This window comes from Gracilinanus agilis, chromosome 3 (assembly GCF_016433145.1).
Source record: "Gracilinanus agilis isolate LMUSP501 chromosome 3, AgileGrace, whole genome shotgun sequence".
Classification (NCBI taxonomy): domain Eukaryota; kingdom Metazoa; phylum Chordata; class Mammalia; order Didelphimorphia; family Didelphidae; genus Gracilinanus; species Gracilinanus agilis.
The window spans coordinates 149956495-149976673 of NC_058132.1; the positions used below are offsets into that span (position 1 = coordinate 149956495).

General features: G+C 37.6%; 1 protein-coding gene across 1 annotated transcript in view; it reads right to left on the minus strand.

Annotated features, from left to right (window-relative positions):
• Nucleotides 1-20179, minus strand: part of LOC123238898 (potassium-transporting ATPase alpha chain 2-like) — a 34508-nt gene that overhangs the window by 7676 nt on the left and 6653 nt on the right. The window contains exons 7-13 of the mRNA XM_044666148.1: nt 19890-20158; nt 17972-18170; nt 17687-17796; nt 8433-8567; nt 5634-5826; nt 4292-4467; nt 2538-2674 (exon numbers count right to left, since the gene is read on the minus strand). Coding sequence (XP_044522083.1) covers nt 2538-2674; nt 4292-4467; nt 5634-5826; nt 8433-8567; nt 17687-17796; nt 17972-18170; nt 19890-20158 — 1219 coding nt within the window. The remainder of the gene's footprint in view (nt 1-2537; nt 2675-4291; nt 4468-5633; nt 5827-8432; nt 8568-17686; nt 17797-17971; nt 18171-19889; nt 20159-20179) is intronic.

Here is a 20179-nt window from a genome sequence, read left to right on the forward strand (position 1 = left end):
AAGAGCCAAAGCAAATCAAAGTAAGGAAAAAAGGATAGCTCCAATGCTAAGGGACTCTCCTTGATCAAAGGTAACAGCACTCTGAAAGTAACTAGCCCCTTTTTCTCTAATGCTCCCTGGCTCCCTGACACTGCTGCAAAATAGAGAAGCCTAGCTTAGTACTAGGTCTTGCCATTTTCTTTCAATATGGGGAAACAAAAGACTAAGAAGGGACTCACATTGTGACTGTTGCAATGAATACTACCAAATCCTCTCCTTTGCAGAGTGGATCTCAAAAGGGCTGGCAGTGAGAAATAGTAGGTGGTTGTTCCCTGTGTCTGAAATTCATTCCCCAAGCATCATTCTCTGTTAAATTCTTACTCATCCTTTAAAATGGAATTTAACATTTTGTCTTTTCAAAGAAGTCTTCCTGCTTCCTCCAGACTGTAATGACTATATCATTTTTTGAACACCCTAGTACTTGCCTTGTATCTCTCTTAGGTGTGTATAGTTTTAAAAAATATATATTCAATCCAGCAAATAAATGTTTGTTAGATACCTATTAAAAATAAGGCAGTATGCTTGGCCCTGGGAATACAAAGGCAAAACAGACCTTGGGTCAAAGAGTTTACATTCTACTGTGGGAAGTAATGAACTTGTATTTAATAGTCATTTTTGGGTGATTTGAGAGAGAATACCAGCAACTATGGAGACTAGGAAAGGATTCAGAGGGGAAGCACCTGAGCTGCTTGAATTTTGAATTATTATTATGAATAATGAACAAAATTATAATAATATAAATTTTGTTATAGTATCCTATATTATAACTAACAGAAATATATCATATAATATATATGTTATATAAATAATAATAATAATACAAAAATAATAAAGTTAGGAATTCTAATTAGTCCAAGCCAGAAGGGAGTACATTTGAAATATGGGAGAGAATCTATACAAAGGCAGAAAGATAGGAGATGACATGTTAAATTCAGAAATATCTGATAGGCTAGATTGAAATTCAGCATGCAGGAAGGGGAACAGGGTGAAATACATAGAGAAAGATAAGTATGACACAAATCATAAAGGACTTTAAATGCCTGTATAGTTGGAAAATCTTGAACCCTGAAACTACATTACCCAAACTTCCTTTCTGTATTACCTACAATTCCTTTTGCCTTTCTGTTTATGTGTGTGGTTATGTGGTCTGTATATAATTTGAATTTGCTCCGCCACATGCTCTCTCTTGCACATGAATTGAGTGGTGACCAGTCCTTGTGGCTCTAGCCTCTCTCTTCCAGGTGAGTGAGTGGGAAAAGGTTCCCTGAGTTCTCTAGCTCTCTAATTTAATATGAATAAATCCTTATAAATATCATACTTTGGAGGCATTGAATATTAATTTTAAAATCTACATACCAAAATGAGGACTATGTATTTTATCCTAGAGGTCATTAAAGATTTTTGAGTAGTGAGTGATATGGGTGTGTCTGAAGGAGATTTATCTGACAACTGTGTATAAAGATTTTTTATTTTCTCATTTTAAAAAAGGGCCAGAAGGCTCTGAAACTTTTGTTTGGGGATGTCATATCACTAACAAATTTTTATTTAACAAATATTAGGTAGATTTTTAATTTCATAAAATGTACTACAACTTCATGATGAAAAGACTTGGAAAGAAACCATATGAATCCTAGTTCCACTAATTCCTTCCTTTGTGACCTTGACTTCTTTTCTCCCCTTTTAGTTTTAACTTCAATTTCCTTATCAATAAAATGTGTGTGTGTGTGTGTGTGTGTGTGTGTGTGTGTGTGTATTACACAAAGGGTTTTAACTCTTTATAGTCATCAGTCTCTTTGGCAGCTTGGTAAAGCCTATAGATCTCTTCTTAGAATAATGACTTTAAATGCTAAAACAAAATACATAAGATCACAAAGAAAACCAATTATACTAAAATACAGCTATCAAATTAAAAAAAAATCATGGACCCCAGGTTAAGAACCCTTAAATTAGATCCATGTTGGCAAACTTATGGCACACATGCTGGAGTAGGCTGTTCCCTTCTCCCTTTCCATCTGCCTGAGGACATTTCTCTCATCATCAGCCCCTTTACCTAACAGCCCAATGGGAGTGCTTCCTCCCTCCCCTGTCTGGGGTATAGTGGGGAGCTCACATGCTGTGTGAAGGCTGCAGTTTGGGCACTTGGTCTCTAAAAGGTTCACCATCATCGCTCTAGATGATACTTCTCTAAAGTCTCTTCCAGGTTTAATTAAATTACAATGTGGAATACCATTTTTAGAGTGGCTTTCCTAATTCTTTAGTGGAAAGATAATTTTACAAAAGAGAGAGAGACAGACAGAGAGAGAGAGAGAGAAAGAGAGAGAGAGAGAGAGAGAGAGAGAGAGAGAGAGAGAGAGAGAGAGAGTGTGTGTGTGTGTGTGTATAAACTACACAGCAGTAGCAGCCTAAGGGACTGTGGTGCAAAGAGTGATGGGTCCTTCATTCTATAGATCTTTGGAAACAAAGGGCCACCTTCAGAGTCCCCAAACCACTGCTGTTACCTTTTGTTAACCTGCTCCACAGGAATTTTAAGACGTTTTGCTATGTCTTCCACAGTCTCACTGTTGGCTGAAATGATGCCCACACTTCTGGCAATAGCTTTGGCTGTGATTGGATGATCACCTGTCACCATGATGACCTAAAATGGGAAGAAACAGATATAACCAATGAGAACCTGACCTAGCAAAAGCAAAAAGATAAGTAAGCATGATTGCTCTGGGATGAGGCAAGGACTAGTAGGCAGATAATTAGGGTTGATAACAGAATTCCTCTTCAGGGGACCTTTAGTTTGTTATGTATCTTTCCTCCCCCGGAAAAGTTCAGCACCAAGAAATATTCCATATATCTTTATGCCAATGTTCCTGAATTCTTTTCCTCTATCACTGGAGGGAACCTTTGCTCTTTTGGTGCAGTTCTTACCTGCAATCCAGGAAAAAAGGATTTCTGGGACAGTCTCAGATTTAAAAAAAAGTATATAAAGTAGAATTGCAATTCTACTTTAAAGTTCATAAACATAAATGGAATTTAAAAAATGCTCAAAGATACTACTTTACCTTTATACAGTATTTTATAGATTAAAGAGCCATTGTTTCTATTAACAAATAATAACCACAATAACAATAGTTTACATTTATATAGCACTTCTAGGTTTGTAAAGTACCTTTTTTTTTTTTTAAGCGGGAAAACAGAAGCTCAGGGAGGTTAAGAGACTTGCTCAAAAATACACAGGTAGTAAATCGAAGAGTTGAAAGAGAGTTCTAAGGTATACTGCCAAAAGCAACCATTTATTTAAGGAAAAATGCAACTTTTTTTTTTTTTTGCCTTTTTATTGCCTGCCCTGTATCATGAGGAAAACATTATGGGATTAAATAAGATAATATATGTAAAAGCCCTTTGTAAACTATACCAGTGCTCTATCATTGTTATTATTCAGCCATTTCTATGGCTTTTTCCAACTGCCCCAGATTCAAGTATTAGGTTGTTATACTAAGCAGGAACTGTAGTGAGAAGAAGCTTCTTTACAGAATTCCTCCTGGTATTTTTATTTTTTATTTTATTTTTAACCCTTACCTTCCATCTTGGAGTCAATACTGTATATTTGTTCCAAGGCAAAAGAGTGGTAAGGGCTAGGCAATGGGGGTTAAGTGACTTGCCCAAGGTCAGACAGCTGGGAAGTGTCTGAGGCCAGATTTGAACCTAGGACCTAGGAACCTAGGTAAGGGTTTAAAAAAAAAAAAGAGTAAGGATTGGGGCTGGCCCAGTAATTTCTTTGGTGAAGAAATGCACATTGGTAATGTTTTGGCAACTTAAAAGAATCTCAAAGAGTTGTGTAGACTGGGAGGTTATCAGTGTTTGATCTACAGTCACTTAGCTAGCATGTCAGAGGAAGACTTGGAACTGTCATGCCTGAGGAACTTGAAACCAGGTATTCCACCTTTTGAGGCCCGCTCTCTATCATTCAGTTATGATGTGTCTCAACTATAAAAGGGAAAAGGAAAATATGCTGGATTGGTAGAGAGGAAATGTACAGAATTTCACAAGGGAAACTAATTGTATTAAAATACAGCTATGATTTTTCTCTAAGGTCTCTTCCAGCTCTAACCTTTTCAATTCTAATGTGAAAATACCATTTTTTGGATAGCTTTCCTGAACTCTTTAGTGGAAAGGAAACTGTGTGTGTACTGTAAAATGAAACTTCCTTAAAGGAATTTTAGCACCTAGGAAGGATTCTAAGAAGCAGAAAGGGGAACTCTACCTTGATGCCAGCACTTCGGCATTTGATGATTGCATCAGGGACAGTGGATCGAGGGGGATCGATTAATGATATCAGCCCCACAAAGCAGAGGTCAGAGGTGGGAAAGTTCATGGTCTCGATATCAAAGGAGTAGGTATCCGGAAACTCATCTTCTGGCAGGTAGAGATGACAGAAACCTGGAATAGACATGCATAAGGAACAAGCAGGGGAAGGCATCATTGACAGGATGGAAATTATCACTTATTTCTCAAGAGAGATACTGTACTTCCATAGCACACAAGTACTTTAAAGCAGAAAAATTCTTTTTCTTCAACGCAAATGTGAGTTCTTTCCTTTAGAAAAGATATAATAAATATTTGTGAGAAAGAATCTCAGGGATAGGAAAGAGTTCTCTGCTTATCACAGGGATTATTCACTTAGCCATAGGATATTATAAAAGCTATTTCAGAATAAGGTTGACAAGTAAGTCAAAGAATCACAAAATTTTAAACTGAAAGAGATCTTATATGCCAACTAGTTCAACCTCTTCTGTTTTATACATGAGGAAACTGAGGCCTGGACTTGAAAGTTCAGATAGGAAAGCTCCTAAATCCTACTTGGGTTAAACAAAACCTTTGTTTAAAGATTTCCATGTTTCCTAGAAGCCACAATGCTTTTCCACTGCTTCAGAACTCTCTTTCAAATTTTCTTTCCTCAATTTTATTACTCAGAAATTTCTTCATGTTATAAGATTAAATCTGCCTGGTAAATTTTATCAGTACCCTTAGCTTTTTCGATTGGACCCTACTTCATATGGTAATACAATTTTGTCAGACAGACAGAAAAGTAGGAAGTTTCTTTCCTGGGAATCTCCCACGCTAATAAAATTGGTTCCCTGTTATTACAAGATTTTCTAAAAAGAGTAGAAGATTTATTCAAGAATCTATGATTGCACTGATCATTTTTTTTTTTAAAACCCTTGTACTTCGGTGTATTGTCTTATAGGTGGAAGAGTGGTAAGGGTGGGCAATGGGGGTCAAGTGACCTGCCCAGGGTCACACAGCTGGGAAGTGGCTGAGGCCGGGTTTGAACCTAGGACCTCCTGTCTCTAGGCCTGACTCTCACTCCACTGAGCTACCCAGCTGCCCCCCTGATCATTTTTGCATTAAAGAATTGAATAGATAACATCAGGAATCCTTAAAGCATTTTTAAGAATGGTTCAGTACCAACCATCTGTTTTTCTTTTCCTTGGTGTCACCTTCCACTGTTTTTAATAAACTTGCCATCTCTTTTCTCTACTTAAAATTTTTATGTAGTATTTGCTTAGGGCCACCTTCTCTGTCACCTTCTCAGGTCAACTCACCCAGTACTCTCTCCCCTAAGCCTCCTAGCTCCATGTAAGCAGTCTGGAAGGCTTCTCTTGCACTTTCATCAAGAGGCTGCTCCTGGCCATTGATCATAATGGTGCTACATTTCTCTAGGATCGCCTCAGGAGCTCCTTTCATCACCAAGAGGAAGCGTTTGTCATAGAGGTCATCTGTCTCATGGATGGAGAGCTGGGAGGAAGAAAATAAATGAATATGTTAAATGGGACATGTCACTGTTATTGCCACTTGTAAGAGACCTGAAGAGATCTTCTACAAATAGCAACACATTAGAAAGGAAAATCATCTCTAATTATTTATATCCTTGACCTCTTTATGGAGGAAACAGGATCATAACAATGCCATCTGTGGGCATTCAACCCTCCTCCATTGACAGGAACATAGATTTAGAGCTGGAAGGACCTTAGAGACCAGATGGCCCAGGATCCTCATTTTATAGATGAAAGATCTAAAGCCAAGCAAGGTTTAATGACTTGCGTTACTTGGGTCTCACAGATAGTAAATGGTGGAGGTAACAATTGAATCCAATACTTCTCACTACATAGTCAGAACTCTTACTATTGTGACATGTTATTCAAACTTCTAAGATAAGATCCCTTGGTGCCTCCCACTGGAAAGGGAGATCCAAACTTGGCCCCAACCTAAAGTTGCTGCTGGATTTTCATATGAGAAATCTGAAACTGATTTCTGAACTGAATCAGTTCAGAAGCAAAATGAAGCAGAGCTTCTTTGAAGAGGAAGCAACATCCTTCTATACTTTAGGAGGGAGCACAAATTCCACTGAATTCACACCCAGTGCAGGATTATCTATGTTTTCATTGCAGTGGTCGTCATCTACTTTGATCCCTTCCCCACTTTCAGGTTTCAGACTGCTATTACAGTTTGTGGGTAGAAAGACTGGGCAGTAGGCTGATAGCTTTAGCATTAGGGCTGTATAGGGTTCCTTGGGGGCACAAAGAGAATTGAGACCAGCAAATTTTCCCTCTGCTTCGTTCCATGCATGAAACAACCTGCATACGGATATATTTGCATTAGTCTTATTATATTCTACCAGGACCTCTTAAATGGTAATCAAAATGGTAAGAATGATAGTGTTCTGTCAAGAATGGTAACATAAAAAAAAAAAAAAAGAAATTTCAAGAATCCGGAAACTTACATTTCATTAGCTTTTTGTAAAGTTAAATTAATTTGGCATTCTTTCTGTCATTCACTATGAAAAAAATCATATATATATATATATATATTTACACACACACACACACACACACTCTGACCAATTACTAGGGGATTGTAGCACCATGGTAACCACCAAACATCATTTAATTAGGTATGTTTTTAAAATATCAGAAAAGAAAAAAAACACCATGCCTTTGCTAGGGGAGGACTAGGGGGTTAGGCTAAGGAATTTTTACTTCATGGCCCAATTCTACTTTGTTCCAAACTGAACAAGAAGACCACCAGTGAAATTTCTAACACTAACTAGGCTTTTCTGTCATACTACCAGCTCCCCCAACACTTTGAACTCTGAAGAATGATTTTCATTCCCATTCCATTTCATTCCTATCTTCATGAAGGAGGTAGAGGCAGTCAGCCTTTGGACTCTCCTTAAGTGAAAGCTCTGATTGCTATTAGGTTGAGTTCCTGAGATAGTGGCAAAAAAAGACTCCATAAATCACCACAAATTCAGTTGTTTAAAAGGGAATTCTTGGTTCTCTTTGAGTTCACACTTGTGAAAAGGGAATACTTTATTCTCTTTGCTTAGTTAACACTTTTGTTGGCAATAACTTTGAATCAACACAAGCTTGAGCTAGGTGGGAGAAGCTTGAAAGCCACTAAGTAAGTTCACACCTTACTTGATGCTAGGTGAGAACAAGCCAGAAACTTAAAAGAGTTCACACACTCAGAAAGATTTGGTTCCAAAGGTGAGAACTAAGACATTTTGGAAACTGTGACTGGCCCTTGTGAAAAGGGGCAGGGACAGGAAACCACCAAAAAATCCATGAAAATCCCTGAGCAGGGTAGTCTGGTGGAAGAGGTCTGGTGAAGGAGGCTAGTAGAGAGTGGACTCCAAAAAGAGAGTCACTCCAAGAAGGAAGTTGGCTTCAAGAAGGTCGGCTCAAAGAAGAAAGTAGGCCTCAGGAGTCACCTTTAGCTTCATTGTCTTGGGTGAGTGGATAGCTGGTTTTCCCTTCCTGTCTTCTAGAGAGAATTTAATTCTGATTGAAGGTTAACAAGTCCTGGCTAAGCCAAGCACTAGAGCAATATTTAGTTAGATGGGGTAATGTCTTTTTCTTTCTTTTTGTATTTCTCTACTTTCACCTCTTTTATAAATAAAAGATTTATAATTTTCATATATTTAGCCAAACCATTAATTTTAACACTTACAGTTGCATGGAATGGGATAAAATCTAAAACCTTCCTGGTTTTCCCACTTATTGTCAGAAAGGGCATTTATTTGTCTCCACCTGATTTTGGGGATGAGGGTATCTCTTTGGGAGAGAACTAACTAGGTAACAAAACCTAGACTCCAAATCCCTCAGTACCAGGAAATAAGATAGTACAACATAGGTGGATTTTTGTAGGGACACCCACATCTAGAGACTCATCATCCTTTACCTATTGTGCTTTTTGGAAAACAATAATCCAAAGTGGTCTTGAACAGAGTTTATTAGCTTATATTCCCCAGGTTCCAGATCTATGGAAGCATTAAGTAATTACAGGTAAGAATACCACTAGGCTAAGAAATAAGAGATGTCTGATCATGAAGAAAAACTCACCTGGAATTTGTTGATGGAATTAAAAGGGATTTCAGCAACTTTTCTGTTTCTTTTTCTTTTTTCCATCACATCACCTGTAATGATTTCTGAGAACTTCAGAAGGGCAGTTTCTGAGGCATCTCCCATCACTATTTTCTGGAGATATTAAAAAAAAAAAGGAATAAAATAAATAAAATTATAACCATAGTCTGACTCTTCCATACCATTTAAAACTAACCTATATTTATTGAATGCTTGCCATATGCTTAAGTGCTATAGTTAATAGGAAAGAGAATAGTGAAAAGATACTTGGGCCTAGGAATTTATAATCTAATTGAAGACACTAGATAAATGAATAAGATAATAGTATCATGCTCTGAAACTTTGGGGTGTTTAGATAATAAGTAATTTTATTTGTTTTTTTTTTATTTTTTTAAACCCTTAACTTCCATATATTGGCTCCTTGGTGGAAGAGTGGTAAGGGTGGGCAATGGGGGTCAAGTGACTTGCCCACGGTCACACAGCTGGGAAGTGTCTGAGGCCGGTTTTGAACCTAGGACCTCCTGTCTCTAGGTCTGGCTCTCAATCCACTAAGCTACCCAGCCGCCCCCTAATAAGTAAGTTTAAAGAAAGATAAGATAACTAAGGGCCAGAGCATTTGGGATAGGAAATTTTCTTTCATGGGTCATTTAAGCTAGGTCTAGAAATACCAGAAAGGATACATGGAGAAACAGAAAAAAGAAAAAACATAAATGAAATGTAAAGAAAAAAGCAAATATGGTATATTTTCAGTCAAGAAAGTAATGAAACAGTTCTGATTAAATATAGGCAACAGTGGAGAAATAAGTTTGGATAGGATAAGGTGAAGCCACATTGAAGAGGAGCTTGACCTAGCTTTTGGGACAAGAATTCACTATTTGACAAGAACTGCTGGGAAAACTGGAAAACGGTATGGGAAAAATTAGGTTTAGATCAACATCTCACACTCAGCAAGATAAATTCAAAATGGATAAATGACTTAAAGAGTGAAATCATAAATAAATTAGGTGAACATAGAATAGTATACCGATCATATCTGTAGGAGAGGAAGGAATTTAAGACCAAGCAAGAGATAGAGAACATTACAAAATGTAAAATGAATGGTTTTTATTATATCAAATTTAAAAGTTTTTGTACAAACAAAACCAATGAAACCAAAATTAGAAGGAAAACAACAAATTGTGGAAAATTTTTTTATAACAAAACTCTCTGACAAAGGTCTAATTTCCCAAATATTGAAGGAATTAAGTTTACAAAAAAAATCAAGTCATTCCCCAATCGACAAATGGTCAAGGGACATGAATAGGCAGTTTTCACATGAAGAAATCAAAACTATCAATAAACACATGAAAAAGTGTTCTGAATCCCTCCTGATTAGAGAAATGCAAATTAAAACAACACTGAGGTGTCACCTCACTCCTAGCAGACTGGCCAATATGGGAGCAAAGGAAAGTGATAAATGTTGGAGGGGACTTGGCAAAATTGGGACACTAATACACTGCTGTTGGAGTTATGAATTGGTCCAACCATTCTGGAGGGCAATTTGGAATTATTTAAGGGCTTTAAAAGAATGCCTACCCTTTGATCCAGTCATATCACTGCTAGGTTTGTACCCCAAAAAAGACTTGTACGAAAAATATTTATAGCCATGCTCTTTATGGTGGCAAAAAATTGGAAAATGAGGGGTTATCCATTGATTGAGGAATGACTGAACAAATGTGGTATCTGATAGTGATGGACTACTATTGTGCTGAAAGGAATGATGAACTGGAGGAATTCCATGTGAACTGGAAAGACCTTCAGGAATTGATGTAGAGCAAAATGAGCAGAACCAGGAGAACATTATGCACAGAGACTGATCATCCATTGTGGCACAAGTGAATGTAATATACTTTTCTACTAGCAGCAATGCAATGAGCCAGGACAGTCCAGAGGAACTTATGAGAAAGAAGCTATCCACATCCAGAGAAAGAACTGTGGGAGTAGAAACGCAGAAGAAAAACAACTACTTGATCACATGATTTGATGGGGATATGATTATGGGTTTTGATATTAAAAGATTGCTCTACTGCAAATATGAATAACATGGAAATAGGCTTTGAACAATGCTACATGTATAGCCCAGTGGGGGGAGGGGAATTATGAATTATGTAACCATGGAAAATATTCTAAATAAATTTTAAAAAATAAAGAGGAGCTTGAAAACCAGGCAGATTTTGGGACATTGAAGAGTGAACAGAAGAGCAATGTGAGAAGATTGTTTAAGGAGTATAAGTCTGGTAGTGAGGTACAGGAAGGATTAGGACAGCATGAAACCAAGGTCCTGGCAGCCCAGTTAGGTGACTGCTCTAGTAGTCTAGGAAAAAAGTAATGAGGGCAGAATGCAAGAAGTTAGATGTGCATGACATTTTAAAGGTAGGTAAAAAGACATTTATAGTCACCTCATGAATATAGAAAATGAAGGAAAGTGCCAAAGGAAACTCCAAATTTTGGGTTTGAGTCAAAGACAGAATTTGGCATTGACAGGGAAACTGGAAGAGGACAGACACTGACTTTGAGGGTTTGGGGAGAGCAAGATGGTATAGCAATAATAATAGTAACTAGCAAGTATAAAGTGCTTTAAAGTTTGGAAAGTGTTTTACAAATATAGAAAGAAGGGGCAGCTAGGTAGTACAGTTTAGATAAGAGTATCAGTTCTGAAGTTGAGAAGATCTGGGTTCAAATCTGCCCTCAGACACTTCCTAAGTATATGACCCTGCAAGCCATTCCCCTATTGATAAATAGGCAAGGTACATGAATAGGCGATTTTCAGATAAAGAAATCAAAACTCTCAACAAACACATGAAAAAGTGTTCTAAATCTCTTATAATTAGAGAAATGCAAATCAAAACAACTCTTGAGGTACCACCTCACACCTAGCAGATTGGCTAAAATGACAGCAGGGGAGAGTAATGAATGTTGGAGGGGATGTGGCAAAATTGGGACATTAATGTATTGCTGGTGTAGTCCAATCATCCAATCATTCTGGATGGCAATTTGTAACTATGGCTAAAGGGCTTTAAAAGACTATCTGCCTTTTGATCTAGCCATAGCACTGCTTGGTTTATACCCCAAAGAGATAATAAGGAAAAAGACTTGTACAAAAATATTTATAGCTGCACTTTTTGTGGTGGCAAAAATTTGGAAAATGAGAGAATGTCCTTCAATTGGGGAATGGCTGAACAAATTGTGGTATCTGCTGGTGATGGAATACTATTGTGCTCAAAGGAATAATGAAATGGAATAATTCCATGTGAACTGGAATGATGTCCAGGAATTGATGCAGAGTGAAAGGAGCAGATCCAGTAGAACATTGTACACAGAGACTGATACACTGTGGCACAATCAAACATAACAGACTTCTCTACTAGCAGCAATGCAAGGATCCAGAGCAAGGCTGAGGGACTTATGAGAAAGAAAACAAGCCATATTCAGAGGAAGAACTGTGGGAGTAGAAACACAGAAGAAAAACAACTGCCTGAATACAAGGGCTGATGGGGATATTATTGGGATGTAGATGTTAAATGATAACTCTAGTCCAACTATCAATAATATGGAATTAGGTCTTAATCAATGATACATGTAATAACCCATTGGAATTGTGCATTGGCTGGGGGTGGTGGTGGTGGAGGGGTTTGAGGGAGAGGGGAAGAACATGAAACATGTAACTATGGGAAAATATTGAAAATTTTTTAAAAAAGTATCTGACCCTGGGCAAGATTCTTAACTCTGATTGCCTCACCCCTGCAGCTCTTCTCTCTTAGAACTGATACTAAGAGAGAAGGCAAGGGGGTTTAAATTAATTAATTAACTAATTAGCTTCAAAAAACAAAGAAAGAGCACTAAACTAGGCATCAGCTAACCTGAGTTTTTTCTCATCTGCCAGGGACTACTTCTGTGTCTCTTGGCAAGTTTTAACCTTACTGAGCTCAACATTTCTACTTTCATTATATAATCAGATTGAACTAAGTGATTCCTAAAGTTCTTAAAACTTTGAGAGACCAAAGATCCAAGCTTTGGGGATAAGAACTCAGTATTTGACAAAAACTTCTATTAAAACTAGAAAACAGTATGACAGAAACTGAGTTTAGACCAATTATCTCATACCATATGCCAAGATAAAATCAAATTGAGTACATTATTTAGACATAAAAGGTGATTTCATAAGCAAATTAGGAGTATGGAATTAGTATGCTTGTCAGTGTTACGGATGAGGGAAGAATTTATAACCAAACATGAGAGAACATTATTAGATGTAAAATCATAATTTTGATTATATTAAATATAAAAGGAGTTGTACAAATAAACCCATGCAATTAAAATGAGAAATAAAACAGAAAGCTGGGAAAATTCTTTTATAGCAAATTATCTCTGAAAAAGGCCTCATTTCTCAAAGATACAGAAAATTGGGTCAAATATATGACAAGTCTTTCCCCAATTGATAATGCTTAAAGGATATGATAAAGGCAGTTTTCAGAGGAAGAAATCAAAGCTATCTACAGCCATATGAAAAACTGCTCCAAATCACCACTGATTAGAGAAATTAAAATTAAAAACAATTCTGAGATACCACCTCATACCTATCAGACTGGCTAATATGACAGAAAAAGAAAATCATCAAAGAGATGTGGAAAAAATTGGGACACTAATGTACTGTTGGTAGAGTTGTGAACTAATATAACTATTCCAGAGAACAATTTGGAACTATGCCTAAAGAGCTTTAAATCATACATATCTTTTGATCCAGCAATACTATTTCTATGTCTGTATCCCAGAAATTTTTTTAAAAAAAGGAAAATTAGTGATAGCAAAGAATTGTAAATTGAGATATTCATAAATTGGAGAATGGCTGAACAAGTTGTGGTATATGATTAAAATGGAAGTTTATTGTGCTATAAGAAATTATGAGTAGGATACTTTTAGAAAAACTCAGAAAGATTTATATGAACTGATGTAAAGTAAAGTAAGTAGAATGAAAACTTTGTACACAGTAACAACAATATTGTATGATGATCAACTGTGAATGACTTAATTATTCTCAGCAATACAATGATTTAAGGCAATTCCAAAAGACTCATGTTGGAAAATACTATTTACCTCCAGAAGAAGAACTGATGGATTCTGAATGAAGATGGAAGGATACTATTTTTCACTTCATTTTCTTCATGGGTTTTTTTATATGTCTTTTCCTACAACATTTTCCATGTGGTTTCTTTGATATAGGTTATACTAACCTATATCAAATTGCTTACCATCTCAAGGAAGAGGAAAGAAAGGGAGGAAGTCAAAAATTTGAAAATGAATTTTAAAATTTGTTTTTATCTATAATTGGGGAAAATTTTCTGAGAAAAGGAAGAAAATTAGTTTGGTTTTAGAAGTTATTTTCAGATAAGGTGCCAGTAGAAGGTGCCAGTGAGTCAGCCAGGTAATAATGTCTAGTAAACCATTTATTTGGAAAATAGAAATATGATTGGAGCTTGTGTCAGATAAGCCTGGATTTCAAGATTTGGATGGCTTCAGCCTAGAACTGATAGCTATTCATTATGAAATAAATGAGGGAGAAAGAAGTACAAAGGCCCAATTAATAACTTTTGGAAAAACAGGGGCAGACATGGAATATATAATAGGAGAAAGAATGGGAAAGGAAGAGGAGAAACCAAGACAAATCCAATGTGTGAGAAGTAAAGAGAGAATGAAATACATTCTAGCATTTAAGTGTTCACAGCTCCAATGACAATACCTTGGATGAGAAGAATAGCTCTAGAATTGGTCTGATAAGTTGATATCTTTGTATCTGAAACTGTGGAATATGTAGGTGGAGGCAATTTCATCTACTAATGCAAAGCAAAACCTGCTCTACAACTCAAAGTCTTAAGAGTTACTTGGGTATTCCATTCAATTAAAGGTCTCAAATATTTCTGAATGATGTAACAATACATTTTCCTTAATATGCCTGCTTAAGATTCAATCCCACAAATTTAATTCAATAAACATTTAAGTGCCTGCTATGTGCTAGGCTCTGTACTAAAGTGCAGGAAATACAAAAAGAGGCAAAAGACAGTCCCTGCCCTTAAATTGTTCATAATCAAATTGGGAGACAACACATGAACAAATATATACAAGCAAGCTAGATACATGATGAATAGGAAATAAGTTAAAGAAAGGGTTGGGGAAAGCTTCCTGTAGAAGGTGGAACTTTAGTTGAGACTTAAAGGAAAGCAGGAAGGTCAATAGATCAGAGGAGGGAGAGTGTTCCAAATAGAGAAAATGCTCATAGCCAAATGGAGTGTCTTATTCACAGAATATCCAGGAGGCTAATGTCACTGAATCAAAGAGTATGTGTTGAGAAGCTTGGAAAGGTAGGAGGGGGGCTAAATTATGGAGGGCTTTGAATGCCAAACATTGTATTGGTTCCTAAAGGCAAAAGAGAGCCACTTGACTTTATTGTGTAGGGGTATGACACAAGATAGACCTGTATTTTAGGATTGGCTGAATGGAAGATGTATTGCAATAGAAAGGATTTGAGGCAGGCAGACTACCATCAGTCCATTGCAGTAATCCAGGAATGGGATGATGAGGAACTGCATTAGAATAATTTCAGTTTCAAAAGAGAAGGGGACATATTCAAGAGATGTTGCAAAGGCAAAAATAACATGCCTTGACAACACACTGGATATGGGGGTTAGAGATAGTGAGAAGTCTAGAAAGGCTCCTGGGTTGAGAGACTGAGGGACTGGAAGGACTGCCCATTTTTTCTCTGTGTCTTTTGGATCCTCTTCCAGATTTTGCCCACTAACCTTTGGTATCCCACAGGACTCTGTCCTCAGAGCTCCTCTCTTTCTGAGTGATGGGAGATGAGGAAGAAGGTAGAAGAGGGAATGACCTCAATTTTTTTTCTGTAAATATGAGGCAAAATTCTCAGCTGAGAGAGTGGACCCATGGGAGGTTTAAGGAGGAATTACAGATTTGGAACAGCCACTGTGGAGAATGGAATAGTGAGTTCATTAGGGAAGTATAGTAGGACTTCCTAGTAGCAGTGAGAGGCCAGATGAGGCTATGTAACATAAATTTGTAATGAACCCAGTGAGCATGGCTGTGAGATTTTCTTCACCTTTATTTAGCAGCATTTGTTTCTCATTCAGCAGTATGTATGTAGGCAGGAAGGTGACAAATGGTAATAGTGACTCAAGACTAAGCCTTGGTTAGGCATAATAGGTGATATGTTAAAGAGGCTAGGGATTCAAGAGAAGAGGAAGGTGTAGAGATTAATTTGCTCACCAAGGAGTCAAGATAGGGAGAAGAGGAAAGAGTGGTTTGTTCATGAGAGATGGCTTGAGAGAGAATTGAGGTCAAGAGATTGGCAGTCACAGTGAGGCTAAAGAACAGGGTTATGAGTAGAAAGATAAGAGAGATGGTAAAAAAAAAATCAATAGATTATGGTTAGATAAGGAGATTTCAAATTTTTTGAACATGGAGGTGGCATATTTGTGGGTGCAAGATTGAAGGTATGTCTTTGGATGTGGCTGAGGTGGGATGGAGGAGTAGCTCCTGGGAGAATAGTTTGAGGACCTAAATGGTTAGGGTATTTGAGGGAGGATCAGTATGTATGTTGAAGTCCTCTAGTATAAGAGTTGAAGAAGAAAGAAAAAGTGTAAATCAGATATCAAACTCCTTGAGGAAGAAATGGAAGTATGTAGGGGTTTGCAGACAACAACTACCAGGATTTTGATTGGATAGTAGTTACGAATAGATGAACTTCAAGAGGAGAGATTACTGAGTAAAGAAACAAGGGGGAGAACGTTGAAGTGGCAATGAGGAGCAAAGAGTTTTTAACTCCGCCACCTTGACCAGTGAGCCAAGAAGAATGAGTGATGGTGCAGTCAGTACTGGACAGGATGGGTAGGGAGTCTGTGTCACCAGAGGAAAGCTAGGTTAAATAGTAAGAGATAGTAGATGGAAGGAAAGTGAGAGGAATAGGTTTAAAATGAAGGGAAGTTTGTTATCAATTAAACAGGCATTTCAGAGGGTGAAGTGGAAAGGTTTGAATAAGGATGAATTAGGAGCGGGATGGGAATGAGGAATTGGGTGGTAGAGGGTATTGAGTAGTTTTGGATAATGACCTACAGGAATGCAGAGTACAAGTTTAAGAGATAAAACAGAAAGCAAAGAAGAAATTGTTATATAAAACCAAATTCACTTATGCCCCACCTTAAGAAGCTTCAATGGCTCCCTGTTGATTTCTAGAATAAAATACAGCTTCTTCTATTTGTCATTTAAAGCCTTTCATAATCTGGTTGTATAACCAATTTGTCTTTTTTAGCTGATTACACATTACTATCCTTAGCAGTCATAGCCAAATTGACTTTTCAAATAGCATTCTATCTCCCATGCACAAAAAAACCTTTGTACAAGTCTTCTGCCTCTTATGCCCTAGACCAGTGATGGGCAAACTATTCCCCACGGGCCAGATCCAGGCCGTAGTTTTCCCATCACTGCCTTAAGCAATTCCCTAATCACTACATCTGGATGTGGGGGAATAGTTTGTCCATCACTCCCCTAGCCCCACTCTCTCTTCAGTTCTACCCTTTGTAACTCTTTACTTCCTGCATCTTTCAGCCCAAGTATGACATAACAAGGCATTTCCCTAGTACCCCAGTACTAATGTTTCTCACTCGGTTTTCATTTTTATCTTTGTGTATGTAGTATTCCCTGGAGCACTTGAGCTTCATAAGGCAGGCAGGGACTATGTATGTCTGGTTTCCCTAGAGCCTGACACATAGGAACTGCTTCATAAATGCTTACTTTTATGGCTTAGATGATGAGTTGGGTCTTGGGGGAACAAATAGGATTAATTTCTATAGTTTCAACACTAGAGAGAGCTAGATCACAAATTTTCCTTCAAAATGGTGTTGAATTCAGTAGGAACCATAAGGAACTGCAGCCTTGTTCAAACTACTACAACACACTATGCCAAGCCAGGATTTGAGAGCTCCTTTGGTTTTCCTGTGACTCTACAAAGCCAAGTGTAGCTAAGCTATTACTTTTCACTTGGCTAGATAACACATTGGCAATTCAAACTCATATATACTAACTTCTTCCCATCATATTAAGTGGCACCTCAGCAGAAGGGAACAGAAGACAGCAAGATGGACTGGAGATTGGCTTTGCCATTACACCCAGCTGAGCAGAAGCCCTACCTTCATGACTGATACATTTTCCTGTCCTGGCCTGAACTCAGCTCGGTTGCACAGTGTTACGATGTTGAGTAAGGAAGCCCAGGTTGCAGAACTTTGATCAAAGCTCTGGGCTGGAAAGCAAAAGAAAAAATGATTTAGCATATAGAAATCTGCTGGAGGAGAGAGTGAGTGAGTTTGTATAGCCGTAGGGTCCAAAGAGGTCTCAGAAACAGCCTGCCTTCTCAGAGCTGGCATGAAGTTCCTATGCTGAGTCCCACATCCTCGAGATTGCTCCCAAAGCCTCACCTTCCTGATCTTCACTTGTATCAGCCTGATAGATCTGGTTGTCAAACCATAGATGGGCCACAGTCATTCTGTTCTGGGTTAAGGTCCCAGTCTTGTCAGAGCAGATGATGGAGGTGGAGCCCAGAGTTTCCACTGCTTCCAGGTTCTTCACCAGGCAGTTCTTCTTGGCCATCCGTTTTGCTGTCAATGACAGACTCACCTACAAATGAAAGAAGCAAAGAAATATAAACTCCCAGTGAACTGGAATGATAGACGATCTTTCTTGATCATTTCTATAGAGAACACACTTTGACCCATCTTTTATAAATAACTATGCTCAACATTTGTGACTAGATGAATATGGGGGAAATAATCAGGCATAGTTGTTATAAAGTTTTGGCAGTTTGCTGATTGAATGATACCAGGGAACTTTTCCTTTTAAAGAAACTGAAAACCCTAATTGTGGTTCTTTCCTCTTTTGAATGAAGTGATCCACAATGATTGAGTTTCTATGGAAAGCTTATCAAGTCTGCATCATATGGAGGGAAATCACTATTTGACCTTGGTTCAACTTGGGTAACATGTCCAGAAAGATTGTAAGGGAGCTGTCTGGAAAGACTTGTGTCAAAGTGAACAACCTAAAGCCCTCATCTCATCCCCTGGGTCTTCAAGGAGCTGTTATGTACCCTCTTAAACACTGGATATCTTAAAGCCTATTGGTTTACTGTGGAACTCATATCTTATTTATTTATTTAAAAGTATTTTTCCATGGTTACATGATTCATGTTCTTTTTCCTCCCCCCTCCCAGAGCCAACAAGCAATTCTACTGGGATATATATATATATATATAAAACAAACATAAACACTCAATACCTATTTCCATATTATTCATTTTTGTAATAATCTTTTAAAAACCAAGACACCACATCCTATGTCCATATAAATAAATGATAAATCATATTTTTTTCTTCTGTGTTTCAACTCCCAGTTTTTTTCTTTCAATATGAATAGCATTCTTTCTCATAAGTCCCTTGGGATTGTCCTGTTAGTAGCAAAGTTGATTACATTTGATCTTTCCATAATATTTCACTTTCTGTGTACAAAGTTCTCCAGGTTGGAACTCATATTTTTTTTTCCTTTTTTTAATTTAGAATATTTTCCCATGGTTACATGATTCATGACTCCCACTCCCTCCCTCCCCTGTCCCAGAACCAACAAGAAGTTCCACTGGATTATATATGTATCATTGTGGAACTCATATCTTAAAGACATTCTAGAGTTCAGTATCTTTTAAGCTTCACTTTACAGGTCAGCTTCAGATAAGAGATCAACATAGAGGCTGCTTTATAATTCGAAATTAGCTCTCTTGAGTCTCTCAACTTGCTTCCAGATGTGTAATTAGAATTTTCTCCCCCAGGACTCTCTTTCCAGCATCCCATTCATGTATTTATGCTAACATAGGGAAGATATGTAAGTTTTGTGTAGCTACTCCCTCTCTCTGCTCCAGGGAATGCATCTGTGGCAGTTGGGTGAGAGCCAGGCAGGAGAATTTTATTGATGCGGTTTTACTTAGGCTTTCATACTTTTTTTTTTATTTCTTCTACTTCAAGTGATTACTAATAAACTTTATAAAATATAATATTTGTAGTTATTGGACATCAATTAAATGTTACACAGACAAGACTAGAGCAGACAGATGTATGCAAAAGTTTACTTACAGATTGGATTCTAATAATGAAATGATTCTAAGTAATCCTATTTGTTCCTCCAACACTCAATCTATTTAAGACTTTCAAGCATCACCTCCAGTGGGGAAAGTATTCCTCTCTAAAACACTGAGATAACTTGTAATATGCCAGCTTGGACAGGGACTAGGATATTCTATGATGTTTAGAATAAGGATCAAATCAGAGGGTATAGATTACATCGTGGACTTACAGTGACAGCAGCCACCAGGCCCTCTGGCACATTGGCCAAAATGATGCCAATCAGGAAGACGACAGCATCCAGGACCCGGTATTTCATGCATATTGCAATAATGAAGAACACGATACCAATAGAAACAGCCACCCCTGCCACAATATGGACAAAGTGCTCAATTTCTATGGCAATTGGTGTCTTCTCATGCCCAACAGATGAAGCCAGTGAGGCAATTCTTCCGATGATGGTACGGTCACCTGTGTTGATAACTATGCCAGTTGCAGTTCCTACAAGGAAAGTATGTGGAT